Below are 26,908 nucleotides of genomic sequence, written 5' to 3'. Positions count from 1 at the left end.
TTTTTGCACTGAATAATAATGAGAATTATTCCAATTAATAATAATTGTAATTATTATTGTTGTTCTTAACTGCATTAAATGATAAAATAATTAGCAGTAGAATGAGAATCTTTCCAGTGCTTCTACTTATGGTGTTACCTCAATTGCAAATTGACACTTCAGATGACTAAGGTACAATAAATAACCAATAAACACAAAAACATACTTTATTTGTTTCTTCTTTATACAAAATAAAGAAACTAGGAGCAAAAAACTATAATACATTCTTAAACAGGTGTGTGGCCTCCGTGGAAGGTTTAGACTGGATTGGCGTTTGCTAGCGACATTCCAAAATTGGGTTTTTAAAAAACTTTTATTGGTAGTTGTGGTTATATTTCCGCCAAAATAATTATAATTATAATATAATAATAATATTAATAATAATAATAATAATTAAGAAAACAAAAAAAAAAACCACCCTCCCCAAATCCCTCTCAACATATTTAAATAAGTCCTGCAAGTCGTTCCAGCACTTACCACGAGGGGGCGACGTGTCACCAATGAAACATTCCTCCTATCCGGAGATCTTTTCCCAAAGTCCCTTCTCCTGCCACCATCGAACACGCACAAAATAAACCTTTTAATTAAAATAAACTGGTTCTCTCTTTTTTTTCGGATTTAGGAAAAACAGAAACCCAAAACAACCCCAAAAAAACAACAACCCAAGACGCAATCCTGGACGGGGCGGGGACAGGGGTTGGTCGTTTTGCTCCCCAACCTCTTTCTCACATCCTCCAGTCTGTGAAACAGGCGAGTCCAGCTTTGGTCCAACGAATGGGCGAGTTTCAGAGATTCGCTGCCAGAGGTTCCTCGAACAAAGACGGCGAACCACCTCTGGGCGCTGCAACCGGGGTGGGTGGGTGGGTTGGTTTGTTGGTTGGTTGGGGGTCCCGCCAGCCGTGTCCAACGTCCCCACTGTGAGCCCACCCGGGGCCAGACAGCGGGCCGCGCGCGGTCCTTGAGCGGCCCCCGAGGGGCGTGGGGGGTGGGGGAGAGGAGGTCTGGCGAGGCGCGATTTGGCATCACGGTGGTGGCGCTTTTGGTAAACGGAGTTTTCGCCCCGACGGAGCGGACGGAGCTGGACAAAAAAAAGGGGCTACTCTTCTTTCGGTCCGGTGAGGTCAGGCGCGCGCCCTCCGCCAGGGGGTGGCTCTACCACACGGCCGTCTCGTTCAGCTCCTGGTTGGGGTGCGAGAGGGGCCCGCTGTAGCTGGACATGGAGAAAGGGGGGCTGGGACCCCCGCTGAAGACCTCGCCCGGGATGGGGTGCAACGAGCCGGGCAGCCCGGGCTCCGGGCTGGGCGTGTCGGGGTGAGAGATCATATCCGTATACCTTTGGTTCTCGGAAGCGTGGTGCCCGGGAAGAGGGGGTTCCAGGGGTCCGAGCGGCGTGGATCCGGCCCCCGAGGTCGGGATGTAGCTGGAATCGGCGGGGGACTGCGCCTGCGAGGGGGGGCCGTGCGGGAAGAAGTCGTAGTTGCCCCCAGGGCCGTAGTAGTCGCCTTGGTAATCTGAGCAGGGGAGAGAGGAGAGGGCGAGAGCAGGTGAAACGGGACTCTAAAACCGGGCTGGCGAGATCCTACAAGGAGAAAAACCTTCCTCCCCTCAAAATCAAAGAATTCCTCCCAGTAGCACCTTAGAGACCATCTATGTTTGTTACAGTGGTACCTCGGGTTAAGTACTTAATTCGTTCCGGATGTCCGTTCTTAACCTGAAGCACTACTTTAGCTAATGGGGCCTCCTGCTGCTGCCGCGCCGCAGGAGCACGATTTCTGTTCTCATCCTGAAGCAAAGTTCTTAACCTGAAGCACTATTTCTGGGTTAGCAGAGTCTGTAACCTGAAGCGTATGTAAACCGAGGTACCACTGTATTTGTGATGTATGGAAGTGAGAGCTGGACCATAAAGAAGGCTGATCGCCGAAGAATGGATGATTTTGAAGGAGGAGGAGACTCTTGAGAGTCCCATGGACTGCAAGAAGATCAAACCTATCCATTCTTAAGGAAATCAGCCCTGAGTGCTCACTGGAAGGACAGATCCTGAAGCTGAGGCCCCAATACTTTGGCCACCTCATGAGAAGAGAAGACTCCCTGGAAAAGACCCTGATGTTGGGAAAGATGGAGGGCACAAGGAGAAGGGGACGACAGAGGACGAGATGGTTGGACAGTGTTCTCAAAGCTACGAACATCAGTTTGACCAAACAGCGGGAGGCAGCGGAAGACAGGAGTGCCTGGCGTGCTCTGGTCCATGGGGGTCACGAAGAGTCGGACACGACTAAACGACTAAACAACAACAACAAAAGTTTGTTATTGGTATGAGCTTTCCTCCCCTCAGTTAACCATTTAAAGAATCCCATGGATGGAGAGGTGGTGTGGTGCAATGGTTAGAGCTCTGGACCGAGGTTGGGGAGGTCCGGGTTCAACTCCCCACTCAGCCATGAATCCCTGTGGCAAATCACTATTTCTCAACCTACCCTACCTCACAGGGTTGTTGTGAGGATAAACTTGAGGAGTGGGGAGATAAGAGCAATCTCCGTGGAGGAACGGATAAGCAAGCAAACAAAAAAGCAATACATCAACATATCGATGCCAACGGGATTTGCCAGCCCTGCGCTAGGAAGAAGAAGAAGAAGACACCTCTGGCTTCCTGCCATTTCTCTCCTGGACGACCAGGGCAGGTGGGTAGCCGCGCCCACAGAACTGCCTTGCCTTGCCAGTTTGGGGACTTGAGACCATTGCGCGTCATGCAGCTCGGTGCTGCGCGCAATGGCTGGCAGAGGCTCCTCTCCGGGGTTCCGGGCAGGGAATATTCCCCAGCACTAACCCGGAGATGTCATCGGGGATGGGATCTGGGACAAAAGCCCTTCCGCAAACATAGTTGGCCATTGACATCTCCCGGAAGCAAGAGCCGTTTATGTTAGTCTTGCTTTACGCGCAACCGAGTTCAAGCATCAGCTCCGCCACTGAATCCAGCTCGCCTCCTTTCCCGGAGAAACACCTCGGAGAGGTAAAGCTGCAGGCCTGCGCATTGTTGGGCGGCTGTTTTGCTCAGAAGCAAACCCTCTCTGCTCCACACCCCCTGACCTCCCCCAAATAGGCAGAAGGAGGCTCACAAAGACGTCTGCAGAGGCCAGGACAGTCGTAAAAGAATGAAGGACACTCAAGAAGGCCCGAGAAGGGTCAAACGCATAGCTGTCAACTTTTCCCTTTTTTTTAAAAAAAGGGAAATTCCCTTATTCCGAATAGGATTTCTCGCAAGAAAAGGGAAAAGTTGACAGCTATGGTCAAACGCCAGTCAGGATTCAAACTTGAAATTCTCCACAGTGGGCCAAATGAAACAGGCCAGGACATAACCCCAGGAAAAGTGCAAAGATTATTAACAACCACGATTATTGCAAATAGTAGAAATATGGCATAGAAATATATTATTATTATTATTATTAGTAGTAGTAGTAGTAGTAGTAGTGGTAGTAGTACAATAACAGCTGATATTTTATTTGCATGCATTATCAACAACAGCAAGAACAACAGCATGCTGTAATAATAATAATAATAATAATAATAATAATAATGGTATGCTACTAATAATTTTATTATTAGTATAACATGGTAATAACAACAATGTACAACAACAACAACAACAATAATAATATACTGCTACTAAATTTATTGCTCGGGTGCTGCATTTTCACATTGATCTGCCGCCAAAACAGCTCACAGCACAAATTATAAATCAGTGAGCACACACCCACCCACACACACACACAGAGAGAGAGAGAGAGAGAGAGGGAGAGAAACATACACAGAGACATTTATACAAAGGATAAACATCTACCACAGAAACCTAGGCATGGACACGGCCTTTAGGCCAGAAACCCACTTATAGCTCGATGCTGTACAGGTAAACTCAAAAGTTCCACTCAATTCAATAGCGCCCCCCCCCCAGTGAGTGGGTGTAGGATCGCAGCCATGGCGCGCAAGACGGTTGTGCCATTTCCCGCAGGAGGATGAGGGTCTGTGATCAGCTACTGTGGGGTGGGATCGGTGTGCGCGCGCACGGAGGCGGGGGGTGGACGGTTTGGGGTCACCGAAAACAACACAGTGTGAATCTACGGCGATTATTCTTTATAAAGTGTGGGGGTTTAAAAACAAGAAATAAGTAAATGCATTCAATAATAAATTAAACAATAATTTTGGTGAGTTTTGTCTGAATCATTGGGACAATTTAATGGAGGATGCCACGACTATGAGCTGCCGGAGCTCAAAAATAAAACCTCCATCCCCAGAGGCAGTATACCGCGAAATAAACACGGCAGAAAAGCCAGCTCTTTTTGTTTTGGTTTTTTTTGCCTAAGCGCTTGGCTGGCGTGTTCCGCGGATGTGGGAAGCCAAAAACTGGATTTTTTTTTTGCCTGACGCATCAGACAGGCGCCTCCACCCTCCAACTATCTACTACCGCCTGCCTAAACTGTCATGGAGCAGTTTAAAACGCCCCACAATTTTATGCTTCAGAAACAAACACCCCCGACGACACACTCAAGCGGTATAAAAGCATCCTCAAAGGACATCCGCCCCCCCCCCCCGCATCGAATTCTCTTCGATACGTCACAGCGTTCCAAACAGAACGTTCGTGGAGAAAGTAGCAGACAAATCAAAGCCCGGAGCCGCCTTAACGTTCGTTTGTTTATGGACTGCTATCAGATGCGCGCCTGATTCTATACGCCCCTTCCATACGCTCCCAGCCTGAAGAAAATACGCGCAGGAGGGAAAGAGGGGCTTGTAAATTAAAAAAAAAAATTACAAAAATCTCAAATCTCCAGAAATTGGAGCTTCACATTCAAATTAGTTAATCTTTACTAGCAGGAACCCGGGTGGGAGCAGGAAAAAAAACTTCTTAAAATGCGGTGGGACTTCAACGCAGAGTAAACGCGTTTAGGATTGGGCTGCAAATTTAGTTTTGGAAAACTAGGAGGAAGGAAGGGCAGAAGCAGTGGCTTTAAACCGGCTGGAGTTAATCAATTCTCTCCCGGCCTGCACCTTCCCCGCCCATCATCCTCCGCCAGTGGCGGATAGGATGTTAATTCGATTAAAGATACACCCATTCCTTAAAAAAAAAAAAGGGGGGGGGGAGAAGGCCCACACAAGCCTAGAACAAAGGTGTTCAGCCGGAGCCAAGTCCGCACGCTTATCCTCTAGAGGGGAAGAGGTTACTTACATTATCTTGCCGCTCTAATTATTATTATTGCTTTTCATAATAATAATTTTAAAAATAATTCATCATTCGCCCTTCACTGGCAGGTCTCGGGGCCAGTTGCAACTATTTAAAATTCAGAATAAAAGACACAGTTGAAAACATTGATTCACAAGAACAGGGCGGGTTCTGGAAGCACACACTAAAGTGTCCAAGGCCACGGTCTTCAGCATTCCCGCAAAAAGCTGAGTAGTGAAGGCGCCAGACGCACCTCTCTGAGGAGGGCATTCCACAGCTTAGGAGCTGCCACAGAAAAAAAGGCCCTTTTCCCGGAAGTATACATTTATATTACGCACACTCACACAGACACGTTTTTTTCCATGAGAAGAGGGCATTTTCTGCACATAATTTGACACATACACTCTCAGAAATAAAGGGAGAAACTTCTGGGAACAGCTAGAATTCGCCAGCGAACAGGAGTTTCTCTTCAGGCAGTCCGAAACCCCCGCAGGGCACCACGTTGTAGCAGTGTATTTTAATATATCTTATTTGACTTCACTTCTCATGCTAAATATCCAACGTACAGGCTGTTCCCGTTCCTCTCGGATGCTTAAATTGTGGCTTTATTTATTAGTTTGCATGCTTTTTTTATTTCTGGCACCAGAAAATAGTTCCATAGAATGTACATTGAATTAATTATTTACTTAATTGTTAAATAACACTCGTGTATAACTCTTCCTAACAACGCCCGCGCCCGCGCGCACGGAACAACTAGAGCTAAGGAGACGCGTAAAACACACGAGAAAATCCTCTGCAGTGCTTATAGGAAAGTAAGTCCCGCTGTGTTCAAGTAAGTTTACTTCCCAAACCAGCCTATAGCATCATTCCCGTCACTACCCGAAAACTACCCCTGGCGATTTAAGGGGAGAAGGAGCACACAGCCATAAAAACGGCCTGATGCCGAGTCCGGCCAGCTAAACTCAAGCATTACCTGCGCTGACTGGCAGCGACTCTCCACGGTTTTAGACAAGGGATTTGGAGGTATACCATTTGGGATTGAACCTGGAGCCTTCTGCATGCCAGAAAGATGCTCTGCCACGGAGCTACAGCCCTTCCACGGGTACCAAATTGAATAAAATATTGGGGGGGGGGGCCAGGCAAGTCCCGCCCTGCCTAATCGATCACGAAACGCCGTCTGAACACCATCTGAACGGCAATGCCTGTCAGCTCTGGAGGGCCCAGCCCTCTCAAATATTTTATGGGGGGGGCAAGGGATCTCGACCCCTAGGGGGAGGAAGAATGCCAAATAACACCCCCTACCTCCAAAGACTGGGTATAAGGAGCAGGAAACCAGACAGACCTCGGAATCCTCGGGAAAATGGGGTTTCTAGGTTCCCTCCAGGCGAACCTTGCTCAAAGAAGTAAATAAATATTTTCCCTCCCGGCCTTTGGTTCCTTTTGGGGGGGATTGTTTTTTAACGGGGTTCGCCTTCAGGGAGCTGGAAGGTGACGGGGTGCGGGGAAACGGGGACGCGGTGCCTGGAAGACAAATGTCCGGGGCCCTGGCCAGAGGCGGCGGCCGCCTTCCATACGCGCCTGGGGTTCGGCCGTAATTGGAACAAATGCCGTCTGAAAAGAGTACAAAGGCGAGGCAGCTGGAGCTTTGTTCGTCGCAGCGCAGGGCGAGGGAGCGCGGGGCGTCAAAGGGGTCGGGCACAGCCGGACCCTCCCGCACAAAGCCCCCTTTCTCGGGCGGGGCGGCGGGAAGGAGGAGGAGATCCAGGCAGGGACCACGCCTCCTCCCCGTCGAGGAAAACCGACGCGGCGGAGGGAGAGGCTGGCCTGGAAAACGTCGGGGAAACCTTTGGAAAGGGTTAGACTGAGGAACCAGCTGGGGAGGGTAGGGGAAACAAGGGGGAGGGTAAGAAGAGGAACCAACGGGAGGAGGAACCAACAAGGGGGGGGGGCAACTATGGCGGAAGAGGAACGAAGAGGAGAGGAACAGCAAAAAGCAGGGGAAATGGTGTGTTTTTGGGGGGAGGGGGCGGGCAAATTCAAGCAACCGGCGGCCCTGGTTTCCAAGCACCCTCGGATTTTCAGTGATTTTAGCGAAGGCAGGAAAAGAGCGGGATTAAGGGAGGAAAGGGGAAGAAAAGCGGAAGACAGGGAGAGGTGGAAAAGGAAGAATCTGTGTGGGAGAGGAAGTAGATGAAAAACTACGAAAGAAAGAAAGAAAGAAAGAAAGAAAGAAAGAAAGAAAGAAAGAAAGAAAGAAAGAAAATTTTACTCTTTCTCCCTCAGGAAGCAGGAGGTTCAGATTCTAAAGAGGCTGGCTCCAAAGCCAAGATTGGTCCAGGTTTTACTCAAAGTAGCCCCTAAGCTATTTGCTCTAGTGACTGATAGATAAAACTTTATTCGCATTAGCCAATGGCCATAGCAACAATAAAACATTACAGTATACGCAGAAAGGCAAAATTGGGCTCTAGTGATTATTTATATGTGTATTTATATACAGCTTCCTTGTCAGAAAATGGCTTCTAAGCGGTTTACAAATGTAAACCCAATGATATAAATCATATCCGCCCAGTTAAAACGCACAATGAATGAAACCAGTTAATCAAACCATCCATAAGCGCAATATACAAGAGGACAAATTCATTAAAACAGCATGGTTGAAGAAACAATTAATACGGTTAAACAAGGAGGTTGTGGCCAGGAGATCAAGGCTAGCTTGTCTAGAGAGGCGCGTCTTCAGGAGCTGATGGGATGTCCAAAAGGGGCGGAATTTCAGCAGCGAGAGTATTGACTTCAAGTTAGTCCCTAAATGCACATTTACTCCGAAGTAAAATCTGGCTGCGCTCACAACATTCAACCCCCTTTTAAAGCACAGCACTTCTACTCAAGGAATCATGGGGATTGTAGTTCCTCACTCACAGACCTACGTACCTCTCCGGTACCTCAGGGGAAAAAAAGTTCCCAGGGTCCTTTGGGAAAAGTCATGTGCTTTAAATGTAACTAGTGTGGTTCTGCATCAGGTAAGGATGCCCAGGTAAATGCCTCTAGGATGGTGATCCTTGTTTGATTGGGATTCTAATATGTTTTGGGGACAAAACTCAAGAAAAAAGTCAATGGATGAAAGGAAGGGAAAGCGCCCACCACGATTCCGCCCACCCCCAATCGGGGGTGGGGGGACCTTCTTACCTCCGTAATAAGTATAAGGGGTGGAGCCTAGCATTTCGGATTCATCCAAGCGGCCTCCCAGAGGGCGCATGCGTCGAGGACTTCTGAAAAAAGCGTGTCTCCGGGCACCCAGCGCGCTCAGTTGTTTCATCCGTCGCTCCTTGGACCGTCGGTTCTGGAACCAAACCTGCGGGGGGCACAGAAGGAGAGAGGCCACGGTAACGCCCTCCGGCCGGACTGAACCCGAACAGACACCCAAAAGAAAGGCCGACGGATGGAGAGGCAGGACATTAGGATAAAAAAAACGCACACCACACAATCAAACTCAAAATATACATAAAGGGAAGAGAAGATGGGGAAGCGGGGAGGGGAAGAGAAAGTGGGGGAGGGCATTAAATGACAAAAAGATACCCCTTCCCCCCGCTTGCAGAAAAACGTAAGGGTTTTCTTTGTAGGTCCATCAAGAGGAAACCCAGTGTGGAGGAGAGGGGTTCAGGATCTGCCCATGAAGACTAAATAGTTGAGATTCCTGCATTGCAGGGGGTTGGTCTAGATGACCCTTGGGGTCACTTCCAAGTAACTCTACAGTTCTATGACTCTAGGACACTGAAAAGTCCCTATGTATTAGTGTGCTAATAAATGATGTTATATTGCCATGGACTGGTAGTAGGGTGGGTAGGCCCGCTAATTTGTGGGGTGAAAGGTTGCATGATGGCTCTGCTGCTATGACCGCTGCTGCTGTTTTGTGCCCTAATTAAGCATCAGTCTACTACTGCAACATAGCAATGTCTGTAGTAACTACTAGGAGTAACAACTACTAGGAGTAGTGTGCACTAAATGGTACAATTAGCAGTGTGGGGAAACAATCCAAAATATCTCCTGTTTCATCACTTTCCCTGCCTTAAAAAAGCATGTTGACCTGTACTGGAATATCCTAGAGATTTCCCACTGCATTTTTAATACTTCTTGGTGGTGCTTGTATTGGTTTTGCTCCAGTATTCTCAAAAACCCTGGTGCTTTAAACTACCAGAATGGGATTCCCTTCTGTCCTATGTTACCCATAAGACTATTCCTGTTAGATGGGATCAAAGGTCCATTCGAACTGGAGATGGGCAATCTGTGGGCTGCCAGGTCAGGTTGGACTGCAATTCCCATAATGCTTAGTCATGGGTCATACTGGCTGAGCCTGATGGGTGTTGGAGTCCCACCTAAGAGGCCACCATTTCCCCATCTTTGATCTAGACCTGCATCCATTTAGACCTTGCAGGTGCTTTTGAGAATCAGATAAGCAGAACATGAAGGCAACACCCTTCTCTCTTTTCCTTGGCCTCAGCAGCTGAACTTAAGAGGTATAGTGCCTCTGAACTTGGAAGCTCCACTGTCATTCTCTATTAAACTGCTCCAGAGAGAGAACACACACTTGCAAGATACAGTGGTACCTCAGGTTAAGTACTTAATTCGTTCCGGAGGTCCGTACTTAACCTGAAACTGTTCTTAACCTGAAGCACCACTTTAACTAATGGGGCCTCCTGCTGCTGCCACGCCGCCGGAGCCCGATTTCTGTTCTCATCCTGAAGCAAAGTTCTTAACCTGAAGCACTATTTCTGGGTTAGCGGAGTCTGTAACCTGAAGCGTATGTAACCTGAGGTACCACTGTACTCAGTCCTACACAGGCTGTTTCATTCATCATGGACAGGAGGAAAAGGCAGGGGGGAACTAGAGGAATCTGATCTGTAAGCTGCCCAGAGTGGCTGGGGAAATCCAGCCAGATGGGTAGCATATAAATAAAATATAAAACTACTGCTAATAATAATAGTAGGGTTTGCTTCAGTAGACTCCATGTGGCATGATGCTACCGGACCACGCAGATGGGTGCTACATGGCATCGTTGCAAAAGAACACTGATCCCATGTTTCAAATCCACAATCCTTGAAAAACCCTCCGGGGGGGGGGGGGGCTGTCATTGGATTATTCATTTTCAGCCTTGGCCTCTGAATTGAGGTAAACATCAAAGGATTGGATCCAGTGCACGCCTTACACAGAATACATACATTTCCATAGGTCTACTTTGAGTAGGACTATCAACAGTGTCAACCCATCTTTTCCACCTTGGAGGTCTCTCTCTCTACATTTCTATGGCTAAATTCTGATGACTATATTTTTTATTAATGCCTGTATGATTTTATGACTTTTTCCCAGTCCTCTGTCCACTTATCTGGGAGTAAGCCCCACTGAACTCAATAGGATTTACTTATTAGTAAGTAGAGATCATATTGTACTATTTTTTTTAGTCAGTAATTTTTTTTAACCCACTTTCATAAGCTACCTTATGTGATGATATTCTAAAATTCATGACATTAATCCATATTGCCATCATAATGTATTGATAACTGGAGCCAAGTTGATGGATTTGAGGGCTGTATCCAGCTAAGTTAGACTAGATCCATTGAAAATGATAGACTTAAATTAGCCATGTCCATTAATTTTCAGTGGGTCTACTCTTGATACAACTGACGACCCTGTGGCTCCATTAATGTTTAATTTACAACTCGGGGTCGAAACAAGTCATTGTAAGAGAGGCTGCTTTATAAGTCAAGCAAGAGTCCCTGAATCTCACCAGAGCTACTCATTGTTCTTTTGGACTGCACCCCATCCCAATTTTAAACATAAGGCAATCATACAGGAGTGTGATAAAAATTGCTGAAATGCCCTGCATAGGAATGCTACCAGGTACCACTGTTCCATTTTGAGTTCCTTCAAATTCTGTGCACAATACAAATCAAAACAAAAAAACATGTAATATTAATTTGCTATCCTTTCACTTGCCTCTATATTATTGCAATATTGCATTTATATAATGTTTCCCATTGTTTAAAACGGCTTATCAAATCCTCCCTTAGATTGCTTGCAATGCTGGAAATATTTCCAGCAGAACAGGGTTGTGTTAAACTGAGACATACTCAGCATAGACCCATTGAAATAAAGGGGCATGACTAATCCAAGTCCAATCAATCAATCAATCAATCAATAGTTTCAGTGGGTCTGCTCTGAGTATGACTTGGACAGAACACATAAATAGGAACCTTACAACAACATTATGGCTGTCTTAACACCAGCTCAAAACCATGCATGTTTACGCAAGAGGAAGTCCTCCTGATTTCAGCAAGACTTAACTTCATAATTATGTATTGTGTCCAGGATTGCAGTCTAACCTCCAACCTCATGGGGGCAGTGTACATTGCTGGGGGAAGGGCCATAGCTCTATGGTGGAGCATCTGCTTCTCAGGCAGAAGGTCCTGGTAGGTCTGGGCTGGGAATGTCTCCTTCCTGAAACCCTGGAGAGCTGCTGCCCAGTCAGTGAGGATACTGAGCTAGTTGCACCAAAGGCCAACTAGGTATATAAAGCACCTGTCTATGTGTTGATTTCAATGGGAGAGCACCAAACTGAGGGATTCATTTTCCTGTTGAAATCAAGGGGACTAGTGATTTAACTGAGCTGAGGCTCCAATACTTTGGCCACCTCATGAAAAGAGAAGACTCCCTGGGAAAGACCCTGATGTTGGGAAAGATGGAGGGCAGAAGGAGAAGGGGATGACAGAGGACAAGATGTGAGTTTGGAGGGCAGAAGGAGAAGGGGATGACAGAGCTACAAGTGTGAGTTTGACCAAACAGCGGGAGGCAGTGGAAGACAGGAGTGCCTGGCGTGCTCTGGTCCATGGGGTCACAAAGAGTCGGACACGACTGAAGGACTAAACAACAACAAGTGATTTAACTTTGCCGGGCATAAGTACTGTCTGTGCACTTTAAGGACCAGGGCTGCAGTTCTCTGCACATTTACCCAAAAGTAAATCTCGTTGAAATTACTAGGAAACGCTTCTCTGCAAACATGGATAGGGCTGGGCTTTACAATTCTAGGCATGCATCCTTATGAGGAAGCTTGACTGAGCATTTGTAGCACTTATTACTTCAAAGTAAACATGAATAGGCTGGTTTGTTGTTGTTGTTTAGTCGTTTAGTTGTGTCCAACTCTTCGTGACCCCATGGACCAGAGCACGCCAGGCACTCCTGTCTTCCACTGCCTCCCGCAGTTTGGTCGGACTCATGTTGGTAGCTTCGAAAACACTGTCCAACCATCTCGTCCTCTGTCCTCCCCTTCTCCTTGTGCCCTCCATCTTTCCCAACATCAGGGTCTTTTCCAGGGAGTCTTCTCTTCTCATGAGGTGGCCAAAGTATTGGAGCCTCAGCTTCACGATCTGTCCTTCCAGTGAGCACTCAGGGCTGATTTCCTTAAGAATGGATAGGTTTGATCTTCTTGCAGTCCATGGGACTCTCAAGAGTCTCCTCCAGCACCATAATTCAAATGCATCAATTCTTCGGCGATCAGCCTTCTTTATGGTCCAGCTCTCACTTCCATACATCACAACTGGGGAAACCATGGCTTTAACTATACGGACCTTTGTTAGCAGAATAGGCTGGTATCCACATTCATTTTAAAGGGACTTGAGCATACATTTTCCCTTAACTGATTTTCAGTCAGGTCTGCTGGGAAGTAACTCATGAATTTGGTAGGGTTTACTGCCTCATAAAGTGTTCCTCAGGTTGGGCTTTCCTAGGCAGCTAGCATGGTGGGACAATAGGAATAATGGGGTGTACGATGTCCTTTTGATGAAGCATGAAAGTTTTGCCCTTTCTACAAAAGGAGAGAGGGAAGTGTCACATAGCCTGCAACAAACAAAAACAAAAAACCTATACTTTAGTACTACCCATCCGGATTTCCACTATCCATAAAAACAAGTATTCTAATATTCCACACTTAAGTAAACGAAGGTTTCCCAAAACATTTCAGGATGAAGAACAAAGGTAAAATGATGGCCACCTTCTGGTAAGGAGGACAAAAAGCTTGAAGATTTCTGTAGCTCCTTCCAACTTTCCTGGTTGTTGCTGGGTGATGTGAGTGAGTGAGTGTGTGACATCATCTGCAGCTCAGATGACATCACATCACAGGAGACCCTTTGCCGATGTCAGTTGTGACAAGCTATGATGCAATCTGCAACATGTAGAAGATCACCCCCTTTCGGTAGACGAGTGCGTGGCTGGATATAGAGAACGCTGCATTCCAAAGCACAGTGGCTCTATCATCCCCTAAGGGCCACCGAAATGCACAGAGATGAGCAAACCCCTCTATGGTCTAGTGCAGAACAGGTAAGGTGATAGTCCCATCGGAGCTCAGACTCAACAACCGGGCGCGGGTCCTCTTACCTGGATGACTCTCATGTTGAGTCCCGTTTCTTGGGCCAGCTGCTCCCGGATATGCCTGGTGGGCTTCGGGGTGGCAGCAAAAGCTGCTTTGAGGGTCTCCAGCTGCTTAGCCTTGATGGTGGTCCGGGGTCCCCTCCGCTTGGTCCCCGAGTTCTGCTCCTCATTCTCGTTGTTGGTGGTCTCTTTGTCGGAGGAGGTGGAGTTGTCGGTCTCCTTTGTGTCGTCCTGCATCGGGTCCTGGATGTCTGGAGACAGACTTCGGTCGGTACAAGAGGACACTGACAAGGAAAGGGGAGAGTGGGCGTCACTCTTTGGGAAGAGAGGGCTGCACGGGTCAGATTTACAGAAGGAAAGGGGTATCAGTCTTTCCCAAAGGGATGACTTGGCAGGACAGCGTTCATCAGTCACCAGGCTTAGGTATGCAAAGACCCCTCCCCTCCTGCAAGGACTTTAAAAAACACCAACATCAGCTTTCATCCTGTTTGGACCTAGGGTAGGAGAGAAGAAATGCCTGGAAAGGAAGGTGGAAGTGTGGTGCAGTGGTCAGACAAGGACCTGGGAGACCGGGGTTCAAATCCCCACTCAAACCATGAAGCTCACAGGGCAACCACTGCCTCTCGGCCTATCCTACCTTGCAGGGCTGTTGTGAGAGCAGGGAAGAGAACTTTGCGCGCCGTTTTGGGAAAGGAGGGCGACACAAACAATTCAATCTTACTAAGGAGGGAGCCACCAAGTACTGCTTTCAGAGAAAAGCAGTTGTCTATCTCTGGTTGGGCTCCCTCGAAAGAAATACGCAGAAGGTGAAAAGAAAAGACAGGAGGAAGAGGACACAGGCTGCCCTGAGGAGCACCGAGGATCCCAAGGGCGGAGGGAAATGCAATCAATTAATTGATTCTTTAATGAATCAAACAAACAAATAAAGCCGTCTGAAAAGCAGAGGCCAGCGGCGCCCCACCCCCAGTCCTCTTGATCCCTTTCCCCCATTTTCTCCCCCAACCCAAAGCACCTGGGTCCCGATCCTGAAGAAGAAAAAAAATGGAAGGAGGGAGGGATATGGACAGGTCTGGAAGGGGTGTTGCAGGACCATTGGGACGGGGAAGAATCCCAGTCTATGTGCTCTCTACACACCTTAATCGGAGACGCACGTTTCTGGCAAGGCGGCTCTGTTGGAGGTAAGGGGAGTTGACTTCCGAGCAAAGGGAAACATGTCCCAGTTGCAGGAGTTGTGAAATGAAAGGAGGTTTGTTTTTCAAAAACGTCACACCGTCAGCAACCTCTTCAGTACGTTGCCTTCTAATTTGCTGCTGCTGCTATTTGCATTTATATCCCACTTTGCGGCAAGGAGCTCGAGGTGGCACACATGGTTTTCCCTCCACAACAGCCCTGCGAAGTAGGTTGCTCTGAGAGGCAGAGATCGACGCAAGGTCAGTCAGTGAGCTTCAAGGCCGAGCGGAGATTCGAACCCTGATCTCCCAGGCCCAACACCTACACTACACTCGCTTTCAACCTACTTTCATTCGGAATTTTCTTGTCTCCGCGCTTTAAAAGTTCTAATTTTATTCCTGCTGAAGGGTCGTGGCTCATTGGTAGAACATTTGCTCTGCATGCAGAAGGGAGCTAGCTGCTTGAATTTCCGCCCCCCCCCCCCGATACAGCTGAGACTATTCCCCTGCCTGAATCCCTAGAAAGCCGCTGCCAGTCAGGGTAGACAATATAAGGCTGCTTCCTACGTTCCTGTGAGGTTTGGCTTGCTATGCAAGGCCCCTCTTGGAGGCCCCGCTCTCATCAGTAACTTCCGCTGCTGGTCCTATTAATCGACGCCCGCCCCGTCTAAAGAGAGGGAGGCCGTTCTGAAATTTGCTTTGCGCTTATTGATACCGCTGGAAGGAAGCAAAAAGGCTCTGGGAGGCGTTGGAGGCACCTCCACTGGTCTGTAGGTCTCCCTAGAGGCTCTGCTTGGACGCTCTGGAGAAAAATACGCGAGATTGGAGGGTCTTTGGTCCTTTCCTATCCAGCAAAAGCAGTTATTGTATTCAAACGAATGCAACGTGTCTCCAAGGGGGGGGGGGAGGGATTGGACCGCCAGATGCCTCCCCCTCGACGGCTGCTGCAGGGAACCAGGGTCATATACCCCCACAGATGGAAGCGGGCACTCCTAAACAGGGTGACTTCCAAATCCCCTCTTTTACAAAAAACAAAAACAAAACAAAGACGGAGAAGGAAGGGGACAAATTCGACAGACCCCAAGCGATATTTTTCTGGGTAAAGCTTTAGGAATAGACAAATACAAGGTCTTCCTTCTCTCCTTCACTCTCCCTTGTTGCTAGCACACGCACACACACACACACACACACACACACACACACACACCCCTAATGCTGTGCAATCCATTTCTGCACCGACGGGTTAATTCCCCAAACAGAAAGAGCTGGAACCACGGTCTTCACCGCCGCGGCTCATTCTTCTGTTTTCCCCTCACGCGAAATCCTTCCTTCACTCTCCTCGTCGCCCTTTTGTCTCCCCCTCCTTTCCCCGCTTCCCTTTGTCTAAAGTTAAACTGTAAGCTCCTCTAGGCAGAGACCCGCCTCGCGCAGAAATCCTTCTGCGCGGTGCCTGGTGGGATATAGAAAAGGACCTTCCAATAGGCGGAAGAAAGGCGCGATAGAAATGCAACGTCGAAGGTTCTCAGAATCACTCTGAAGGTCTGGGCTGGGGGCTGTGCTTGTCCTCATCTGTCCCTTCTGACCCATCCATCTCCGCTCCCTTTGCTCGTCCTCCGTCCAACGTAGGTTTGCTAGCAACTCGGGGCAGGGACCTGCGTGACAGCGCAAGCCTCTGCGCCTTTACTGGGAAATCAATTCCACCCAGTTCAATGAGTCCTACTTCCCAAAGGAGTGTGGCTAGGTGTCCACACGTCAGCAATCAATCAGCAAAAAATAAATAACAGGAACAGCAAAATCCCTAGTACCGCTCGCTAAGAGCAACAGTACAGTTGTTACAGGAGACCGCCCCTATCTAGCAGCAAATGCACGCTATCCAACTGCAGGCCGTTCGAGTTACTTTGGCAGCTGAGGCAAAAAGCAAAGGAACCTATGAAGCTGTTCGATACTGAATCAGACACAAATTGGTCCATGTATTGCCTCTGCACCGACCCACAGCTTTCCAGGCTTTAAGACAAGACATCTCCCCCAGCCCTATATGGAGATGCCGGGGACTGATTCCGGGAACTTCTGCACACAAAGCGGATCCTCTACCACTGAGCTAAGGCGCTTCTCTTTCTCCCTGGCGCTCGCTGGCGCGCGCACACACAGAAAAGAATCACGAATCAAATAGCTAACAAAAGGCTGACACTCCATACGGGCTGCCAAAGGCGGCTCCTTCCCCCTGCCCTAGGGTAGGGCCGGCTCCGTCGGCTCACCTGAGTTGAGACTGCCTTCTTTCAAGCTGGCCGAGCTCAAGTAATCGTCCTTGCAGACGAATTTGTTCTCGTCGATGATGTAAAGCTCCTCGCCCGTCGAGAGCTGCTTGTTACACACCATGCAAGTGAAACAGTTCAGGTGAAAGACTTTGCTCCGGGCTTTGCGCACCAGGTCCGACGGGGAGATGCCTTGCGCGCACCCGGCGCACTTGGTCCCAAACCTCCTGGATACAAAAGAGATAGCGTAAGAGTGGGGTGAAGAAAAGGGGGGAGGTCAGAGAAAGAGAGGATGAGGACCCACTAAGGAAGGAAAGGAGTCTTAGCGGGGAGCCGCTCTCCGTGGTATTTTTGCGCGCTGGGAACTTCTAGACCTTCCGGGTAGACGCTGCCAAATAATTTTGGGACGGAGCGGAGGGAGGGGAACAGAAGGGTCATTTTATTACCTAGCCCTGGAGAAGTTTTGGCGACGGGGAAGGAACAGGATCCGACCAACGCAATCTTTCCCGCCTCCAGTCCAGAGGAATTGGGCCATCGCGGCCGACTTTGCGCAGGAGAACCCCCGTCGGATCCAGTCCCGGGTGCTTGATCTACTTGAGGCCTGTAGCAACACTCTCACTAGGTCCTTTTTTGATTGTTTGTTGGTAGCTGGGGTGCGTCCCCCCCCCCAGGCGTGTGTGGTGCGTTGGACTGAATCGGGGCCACAGTAGAAAGACCCAAACTGGGGTCCTTTAGATCTAGGCATTAGGAACCACCCCCTCGCCGTCGCAAAAAGCAAAGCGCGCTGCGTTAGGGGAAACGAGAGCTGTGGAAACGCTTTTAATTTTCCTTATTGCAGCGAGTTGTGTGGCTAGCTAGGCGTGCGTGTGTGTAACGTGTAAGAATCGCCTGTTGAAATGTGGTCCAAAAAAACAAAATCGAGGTCTCTGTATCGATGTGTCAGTGTGTCTGCCCCCGCATACACCTCGAATTTGGGGTATAGAGCGCACAAGCCTCCAAGTCATCACCTCCTCCTTCTCTTGGCACCATTTTCTCCCCGGGATGGCCCACGGTGACGTTGATTTAGTGAAAACATTACAACCCATAAATCATTTTGGTGCGGTTAGTTTGTATGGCGGTCGCCTCATCTGCACCTTATTAAGAATTTTTTATTTTTTAAACCAAACCGTTCAAGGGGTTTAAAGTTTTTAAAAAGTGGGGGTGGGGGAGGGAAGGGGCTGGAAAGTCTAAGAATTCAGAATGGCCATTACAGGCCCGTTTACATGTGCAAAAGCAGCTTAGCCTCCATTCATTCATATGCGTTTGCCTTGGGGGGCCCTATGCCCGCAGAGCTGAAGTCACTTCGGCTCCCCCTCTCTCGCCCTACAGCACCGCACCTTCCCGTGCCTGCCATTTCCATCTCTAAACAGATAGGCGCTTTACCTCCAATTAATGCCCGAAAACAAAAGGCTGGAATGGATTTGCATTTGCAAAATGAGGGTTTATTTGTTGATTTTCATTTTCCCGAAGACAATAAGGAAGGGAGGTGGGGGGAGTGAGAAATGCGGGTGGGCCACAGTCAAAGGAGGCGAAGATTTCCACCTCCTTCTCCGAAGGTTTTTGGCGGGGTGGGGGACAACACCTGAAAACAACTGGCTTTTAAGATCTAGAGGGCTTTGAAAAATATTATTGTTCAATAATAATAATAATAAATAATAATAATACTGGGGGGGGACTTGGACCCCTTTCCTCTGGACGAAAAAATAATGTGCCTCTATGAATAGCCACAAAAATGGATTCGCCTAAATTAGGAGGTGGGGGTGGTGAACAGGTATAGCTCCCCAAATACCCCCGAAACTGTCATCCTTTGCTTATATAGGCTATAATTGCAGCCCCACTTACCTGGGAGTAAGCCCGGTTGAAATCAATAGGACTTTAACTTCTGCGCATACAGCTGTAAATTGTGAAGGAGACGGTTGAAATCAATCGGACTTACTCCCGAGTAGGGTCGGACTGCATATATTTAAAACTCGGTTGCCCAGATTAACAGGAGGTGGAGGGGGGCCCTGCTGGTTATATTTTCAAGGAAAATATAAAATAAAGGGGAAGGGATTGCGTCGATTTGGCATTGTTGGGGTGGGGAGGGGGGCGTTTGGACGTCCATACGCAAGAACTTCAGGACCCGCTTCTGGGCCTCTGTCACGCTGACAAATATTTGTACCGTGCCGCCGGGAAATTCATGGGCTTTGGCGCGCCTAAGCCCACCTTGGAGCGCAGCCTCGACGTCAAAACAGCAGACCTGAGTTTACTCGGGAGGAAGCCCTAGTGAATTCGATGGGTGGGTGTTCTTCCCACGGAAAGCGCGCACATAATGGTAGGCTAAATCTTCTTTCGACCCTTTCTCTAAAGGAAGGAGGCTCTCGTTGCCTGTGTCAAAATGGATATGGACTATTCCTTTTTATTTCAGTCTTTCCTGGGTAATTCGGGTATCCCGATTTCGCGCCCTCTCGGATAAATCCATCGCTGGTGGAGAGAGCGGGTTTTGACCTTGCTACTCCCCCCCCCCATTTGTCAGTATTTTCCAATACCAAGCTATATAAAAACCTTTAAAATAACAAAAAATCGCAGGACCCCCCCTCCTTTCTGTCTTTGGGCTGAGTTTCTAAATCAAAGGATGCAAGCCTCTTCTACTCGGTAGTAAATCCCATTGCCCCCCCCCCCCATGGGACTATCTTTCCTAGGAACCGAACATTTAGGATGGCCCGATCCTATGCCCCTTTGTTCAGCAGCAAGCCTCCATTTCGATGGGACTTACTCCTGGGTAAAGGGCGCGTGCCTAAGGAGCACGCTTGGCGATGCTTGGCTTAACCCCAAGGAAACAGCCATAGAAGGATCAGGCCTTTGTATGGGGTGTGAGTGGGGGGCGTTGTTCAGAGTCAGGGCCCTTAGCGTCTATTTACACATTGACTATACAAAACTAGCAACACTTTTTGGAGAGTCGAGAGAAGAGTAGAACCGCAGTCCTGAAGGGGATGGACTATGGTGGGCAATTTTCCGGGGTGGGGGTGGGGGAAGACTTCAGGGTCTGCAATTCTAAACTCTGAGGTGTCGCGCTCCATTTAGTGGGGGCTCAGACCCTAAGGAAGTGGGGTTACGACTACAACCCACATCAACCAAGAGGGACTATTGGGGTGTTGGTGGGGGGTGGGTTAGAAAAGAGAGGGGGGAGGCTTAAGGGTGGGGGAAGGAGATGGAGAGACGTCGCCCCTCACCTGAAAAAGTCGTTCTTACAGTAGAGCTTGCCTTCCCGGGAGAAACATTTCTCGGTCAGGTTGCATTTGCAATCGCAACACTGGACGCACTTGATGTGCCAGGCCCGGTCCAGGACGTTGAGCAAGAACCTGTCCAAAATCGGCCGCTCGCAGCCGGCACAGTGAACCATCATAGCCGCGGCCGGATGGGGGTGGTGGGGATCGCGCCGCGCCGCGCCTCGCTGCCAGCCCACCTCGCCTCTCCGCGCGCTCCCTCTCCGGCGCGCTTCTCGGTGCGCTCTCGCTCTCCCTACTTGCCGTCGGGGCAGCGCGCTAGCTCCTCTCTCCGCCTCGGTCCGCCTGCAGGGCGCCGTCCGGGCAGGTCAGCAGCGACGCATCCTCGGCCCGGCAGGGAGCCTCGACGGCAGCGGTGGCGGTGGCGGAGAGAGACGAGGCCCAGCAGGCCCGGCGCTTCCTCCCCTTCCGCGGTCCTCTCCGCCGGCGTGTGGGTGGCTGCCCGGGACTTTGCTCCACTTTCATGCTGTTCCCATCGCCCAGCTTTGTCTCCCGGCTTTAGTAATTCGCGCATCCTTATTCAGATTTGGTGACGTCGGGCGCCACGTCGGGTGGGCGGCGGCCAATGGCGAGCCGGTGGCTATGGCAACCTCTTAATTTATAGCATATCTAAATTGGCTCCAGCCTTGCGCTTGGCACAGAGGGGGAAAAAGAAGGCAGCCCTATTGTTGAGGGGCGAGATTTTCACCTGGCTTGCCGGGGTACTCTGTGAGTATTTTGCCTCCTCAGGAGCCTTGGGGAGGAGGGGGTTCTCGCGGATCGGGGCCCACGGGGGGCTGGAGGACGCGCGCGTGTGTGTATCGGTAGATCGGTCCTGGGGAGACCCCCACCCCAAATAAACAAGCCAGCTTTAGCAATAAAAGGCGCCCTTTTATACCCCCCTCTCGAGAAACCTCTAAAAAGGTGTCAGGTGGGGGGGGGGCAAGGAAGGCATCCAAGGATAGTTTTCCTCGCGGTTTCCTTTCCGGAGGGGGCTTGGGCTGCGAGCGGGCAGGCGGCGTTACCTGAAACAGTTATCTGAAACAGTTGCGCGCGAGGATCTGGGCTGTAAGTTTGTGTGAAATCGAGCCACTTATTCCGGACTCTGTATGTAAAACGATTATATTATATTTATTATATTACTGATGACGAATCCACCCCGGCAGTAAAATGAAAAGGGACGGGTAATCCTCGGAATGCCCATCCTACCACGTTCTGCTCAGAGTAGACCCGTTGAAATTAATGGACTTGCGTTCTTGCGCCCATTCTTCCGAGTAGGTCTACTCTGAGGAGGACTGGCATGCAACCCCTGAATTTGTCCTTTTCTCTCTTTCTCCCTTCCCCTCATTAATAATATTAATAAATAGGGAAAATAAAACCTTTTGGGACCCCCTCCTTCTTCATCTTCTCGGGAAAGGGACTGGGAATCCTAGAATCTCCCCCTCCCAGTGAATAATACTAATGCGAATAATTATAGCAATAAAACTTTGCCAATTAGTCCGCCCTTCCCCCGCACGCCGCCGCCCTCCAATTCCAGGGTCTTGAAAACTGTCCAAGGAAGCAATTGCAGAGGCAGAAAATGAAAGGGATAAAATAATCTTCGCGCGAAACGAGCGTTCGAATAGAATTTTCACCTAAACTCGAATGCTTAAAGTTGCTACTCGGAGGCTGGGGGAGTGCGAAAAAGCGAGAGTGATTAGACCGCGATATCTTTCGTGTTCCCCTTTAACTTCTCCTGTGTGGATTGGATTTCTCCGAGCCCCGTTTCTCTCAAGGCCTATCGGTGGGGCGGGGGGGGGGGGTTTGCTTACTTGGCAGTAAGATCCATTGAAACACCACGGCCCAGTTAGGAAGGTTTGGGAGTGTCTTGGCGGGTTCCCTGCCCTTAAAAAATAAAATAAAATAAAATTCCTGATCTAGGAAGACTTTGGAAGTGTATGATCCAGGAGTGGGGAGGAGGAGGGGGTCGTTGGCCTCGTGCGCCTGTTGCCTAGGAATTTGGAGAGAGGGCTTGGCACCCCCCTTCTTTTTGTCATGCAAGGTGCACGGACAATAGGGGGGACAGGAGAGATTAACTTACAAGGTTCTCTCTCCTCCCCCACACCCCAAACCATTCCTTGCTCTCTAGAAATGGGAGGGTTTGACAAGCCTCTCACAAAGCCGCCGTGAATGGTCCGAGCCCCAAATACATAGTTAGTCATTTCATTAAGTCTGATAATGAAGAGAGAACTCTCCCCCCCCCCTCATTTGTACGACAACATTAGAAGTGTGGGTGGGTGGGGGAGCTGAGAAGCAGAGCTTCAAAGAAAAGCTGGGGGGGGAGGGAGGGCAGAAACCCAAATAAATGCCCCTTCCTTCCTTTTCCCCAGAGCTCGCCATCTGAAATAGATGCCATCTGAAAAGAGAGAACATGGGAATCGTTCGTTCTTCCTAAAGAAAATCTATTTCCTCGACGTGAGCTCGGTGCGTTAGGAGGCCAGGCGGGGACCTCAGCGGGATCCTTCCCACATCCTTACTCTAGGAAGACCCCCCTTCCTCTTTCAAATGGAATCTAATTTTTCGTAACAAAAAAACAAAACAAAAACCCAAGCCACTTAATTTGCCTATTGGCCAATTTCTAATTTTGGAGGGGGGAAGGAGGAAGCGCGCTGGGCTGGATAAGGCCCCGATTTTAAAATACGCGTCGGAGCAAGAGGGAAGGGGGGTGGGCGGGATGGCAAAGCTTCGGTGTGTGAGGGTCGTGTGTGTGTGTGTGTGTTTGTGAAGTCGGTGGCGAAGGGAATATTAATGGCCCTTCCTGGACCCAACGCAGAAAAATCTGTTCAAAACAAAGGACTGGTGTGTTGTCCTGTGAGTCCAGCAGCCAAGACTTTTGTTCCCAGTGTGAGTGAGAGAGACCAGCTATAGAACAAGGACTTTGGACTTTGACCGGAGTGGAGAGTTCTAAAAATGGAATGTTATTCAGTCTGGCAAACCTATTTTTTTATTATTATTAAAGCAGAAATCGTTTCCTGTCTTGACTATATGCAGCGAGATTTTAAAAAAGGAAAAGGGTTGTGTGTGAATGATTGTAAATTGAGACTCTCACCCTTAAGCTTATTCCCTTTGGCAAGATCTTTCCAGGTTTCCACCCGTTTGAAGGGGTTCTCTGTGTCCAAGGAAAGATCTAAGGATGGTAGAGGTTTGTGGGTGGGTGGTGGGTGGGGGTGGGGAGGTAAATTCGACTTAAAGCAGAGTACTTCGGTTTTAAGATTCTGAATTGTTTTCTTTGGGTCTCTGCGTGAGATACGGCCACCCCCTCCCAATATTTAGCACGGTGCGAAGGTCTTTGTCAAACGTGGGTGTATTATTCCTAGCGAAAGCTTTTCCAATCTAAACGGAAATTCAATTATATGTACCATCCAGACACATATATCACACGCACGCACACACACGTGTACTTATCTCCATCCCTATTATTAACATACCGCTCACACAACTGCCACGTAAGGCGTGAAGTTAATCCGTATCCTACCTACTGACCATGTTGGTGGCATTTAATGTTGGCGTTCGTATCTCCCTTTACCTTCTGGTCTCAAAATCTTTTTGAATCTTGAAGAGACTCGGAAAGACTCCCAGGCAGAAACCCAAGGCCTCGAGAAGCAGTTGGAGGGCGGAGGGAGATCCGTGGATAAACACTCTAGATATTTGTTTCCTTCCAAACACAAGGCAAAACAAAGACCTTTATGTACACATCCATTTCCAAAAGCGCCCTGCGCGCCCTTTCTTGCAAATATTTTCTATTGGGTAAAATATATCAACAGGACTTGCATTTATCTGCAGGTTGGTTGTTTTTTTTAGGGAACGATTAAAAAAAAAAATTCTTTCCAGTTTTAAAACTATGTTTTTACCTGCGTAGGGAAAATCGAGTCCCGCGTATATACACGCATACGTATACAATATAGTAGAACATGCATTGTTACTCGTGGGTTGTGTTTTTTTTTAGTGTGGCTTTGCCTGTGGCGAGTGTTTCCTTACCTATGAATAAAACCCCGAGGAATTACCTTGCGTTTATATTTACCACGCACCGCAGAAGTTTACCAATAAAGGAGGTGTGTGCTGAGCGCGGAGACAGGGTAGCGCGCACGTTCACGCACACACTTCGCCATAAATCTATATGGAACGAAGGAAAAACGAGTAGAGAACAGACATCCAAACCCTGATGGTGTGTAGATAGAAGTTGCTTTGGACTGAAAAAGTCCGCAAGCCTGAAAATTAATGCACCCCCCGCAAAATGCCTTCGGGGATCATTTCTATAGTGTTAGACCAGGGAAGTGTACTCGAAGGTGGTTGAATATGGACTCCAGTTTGTGCAATTTCAGTGCAATTCGGCATGAAGAACGTCCTACCTAGAGAGCCTTCCTTATACGGAGATATCTGTGGAAAGATACGCGGTTACTTGGTCGTGCGTTTATGAATGCGTAGAATACCCTGAACCTCATCGTTAATATCTCCCGGCCACGTGCTTCCTTCCTCCTTTATCGTCTATAAAATAATTGATATATGTAGGGGTTCTTATCGTTTTCACCCAGCCTTGGCAGCTTCTTCTTCCAATTTATTCTTCGGTGTTATGGGAAGGAGGTGGAGGAGGAAAAGAGCGGGGAACGGCCGCAACAACCACCTTGATTTCTTTTATTTATTGCCGCAATCCTAATCGCATTGAATTTACTTCAAAGTAAGTCCCGATGACTTCAGGGGGTTGCGCTCCTTCCTTCAGCGCGGCTGGGATCGCAGCCACAGCGCAACGGAGGGGTCCTTCCTTTATGGCGCTAGCATCCCTCTCGAACAGGGTTGGCCATATTAAACCCAATCCTCTCTTTCTCAGAAACGCGCACACGCACAAATCCTCCACCCCCGACCCGGACCCCCTGCCTTCATCACTGTCGGCTACTCAAAAATCTGCATGGGGGAGGCGAAAGCCCCTCTCCCCACCCAGCTACGGTTCCTTACACATCACCGAGCATCTATACATCAGAACTGATAATGCCCACAAAATCGATAATTTCCCTCCCTATCAGCTTCTGGGAAGAGGAGATAACTCTTTCTCCCACCCTTTCAGTTCTCCCTCATCCAGGAGAAACAGGCTTTTCACCCCTCTTCCTCATTTTAATGCACTGGGAAGGAAAGGGGTGTGTGTGTGTGTGTGTGTGATATTTTCTCCTTCCATTCCCCGAACTGTACTACATTGGAACCCACACCCCCATTTCACTCGCACAAATCTTCAGCTCTTTTTCACTCCTCTTGCACTTGGAAGAAAGAGGCGCGTGTGTATGTTTATGTATATTATATATACCTCCATTCCCCAAACTGTAATACATTCGATTAGAACCTCCCCTCTCCCCAATTCCCTCCACACAAATCTCCAGCTTTTTCCATTGGAAAGAAGGGGTCTCTGTGTGTGTGTGAGAGAGAGGGGGGGGGGAAATCTTTTTGCTCCCGTCCCCCAAATTGTACTACATTAGAGCTCCCCCATAACCCCCCCCCGAAATCTCCAGCTCTTCCTCCATTGCTCCCTCCCCCGCTAGGCCTATTCCGGGGTCCCGAGCGCGCTGGAACAGATGGTTAGAGAGAATCAAACCCTACAGTCTCTCTCTCTCTCTCTCTCTCTCTCTCTCTCTCTCTCTCCTTAGTTCATAAAGCGACTGCGCGTTGGCAACTGCGGCGGTGACAGTAATAAGAGGCGCGCGCGCTGTTGATGGAATTTACTATATTAAAAAAAAACAGAAAGGAAAAGAAAAGAAAGCAGCAAAGCGCCCCTTTGAAGAGAGTAAAGTGTATCAACATTACAGCGCAACAGACGGCGGAGGGATAAAGGAAACAGCGAAAAGACAAACAAGATAATCATCTGTTTCCAATCAGTTAAGCTCTGTAGAATTTGTAAGGCTGCACTCTGCATATCCCCCCTGAGTTTTGTAATTAATTACCTATCTGTTTGGCATTGCGACGGGTTTTTTCTTTTGTTGATATTCCAAATTATTCCCCACTCCCCATCGCCCCCGCCAACCTTACAGGAGTGTTGTTTAAAAGACACACATGGGGGAGGAAGGGAGGGGGAAAGACGTGGGCGCGCGTGTTAGTGGCTTCGGGGGCTCCAAGCTGTCTATTATGAGGGATGGGGAACGCGTGGCCTTCCAGGTATTGGGACTCTAATTCCCAGCAGCCCCAGCGGCGGCAACCAGGACCAGGGCCAATAGGTCCGGGATGATGGGAGTTGCACTTCTGCGAGGTTTGGTTCCCTAGTGCTGCTGCGTAGTCTAAAGGCGGACCAGCGCGTTTCCAGCAAAACCCCCAAAGGGATGTGTCTCTGTGTTGTGTCCAATCTTAGTCCTACTCAGAGTAGACCCGCTGAAGTTAATAGACAAAAACCCCTTCGGCCCATTGATCTCAGTGGATCTACTCTGAGTAGGAGTTAAAGCTAGACTGAAAGGCGCTTATTTTGGGGGGGGGGGCAAAATCCAACGCAGGCTTGTTTGTTTGCTTGCACGATGCTTTGCAGGGCACAAT

At 48.9% G+C, this 26,908-nt stretch overlaps 1 protein-coding gene and 2 long non-coding RNA genes across 4 annotated transcripts; 2 read left to right on the top strand and 1 right to left on the bottom strand.

Moving 5' to 3' along the window:
- Positions 1 to 272: 272 nt before the first annotated feature.
- On the bottom strand, positions 273 to 20,859 carry LHX5 (LIM homeobox 5). 2 transcript variants are annotated; one of them, XM_083417474.1, is made up of 5 exons: positions 20,333 to 20,859; positions 17,085 to 17,308; positions 13,667 to 13,911; positions 8,429 to 8,594; positions 273 to 1,550 (listed from the first exon to the last, which is right to left on the bottom strand). In XM_083417474.1, exons 1-5 carry the CDS (start codon positions 20,503 to 20,505, stop codon positions 1,192 to 1,194), a joined length of 1,167 nt encoding a protein of 388 aa, XP_083273600.1. In that variant the 5' UTR covers positions 20,506 to 20,859; the 3' UTR covers positions 273 to 1,191. The 2 variants fall into 2 exon arrangements, with proteins under 2 accessions (XP_083273600.1, XP_083273599.1); XM_083417473.1 differs by having other exon boundaries at positions 276 to 1,550; positions 13,667 to 13,944; positions 20,333 to 20,855.
- On the top strand, positions 13,506 to 14,609 carry LOC310666566. The gene is made up of 2 exons (XR_014505964.1): positions 13,506 to 13,609; positions 14,159 to 14,609. It is a non-coding gene; the product is annotated as an uncharacterized lncRNA (long non-coding RNA).
- Positions 20,860 to 20,982: 123 nt separating the features above from the next.
- LOC310666563 lies at positions 20,983 to 23,377 on the top strand. The gene is made up of 2 exons (XR_014505961.1): positions 20,983 to 21,094; positions 22,735 to 23,377. It is a non-coding gene; the product is annotated as an uncharacterized lncRNA (long non-coding RNA).
- The last annotated feature ends 3,531 nt before the right edge of the window (positions 23,378 to 26,908 follow it).

Source organism: Podarcis tiliguerta (genome assembly GCF_965153285.1).
Source record: "Podarcis tiliguerta genome assembly, chromosome: 16".
Taxonomy (NCBI): domain Eukaryota; kingdom Metazoa; phylum Chordata; class Lepidosauria; order Squamata; family Lacertidae; genus Podarcis; species Podarcis tiliguerta.
The sequence above is the reverse complement of the archived record's forward strand: the minus strand, read 5'-3'. Positions and strand labels throughout refer to the sequence as shown.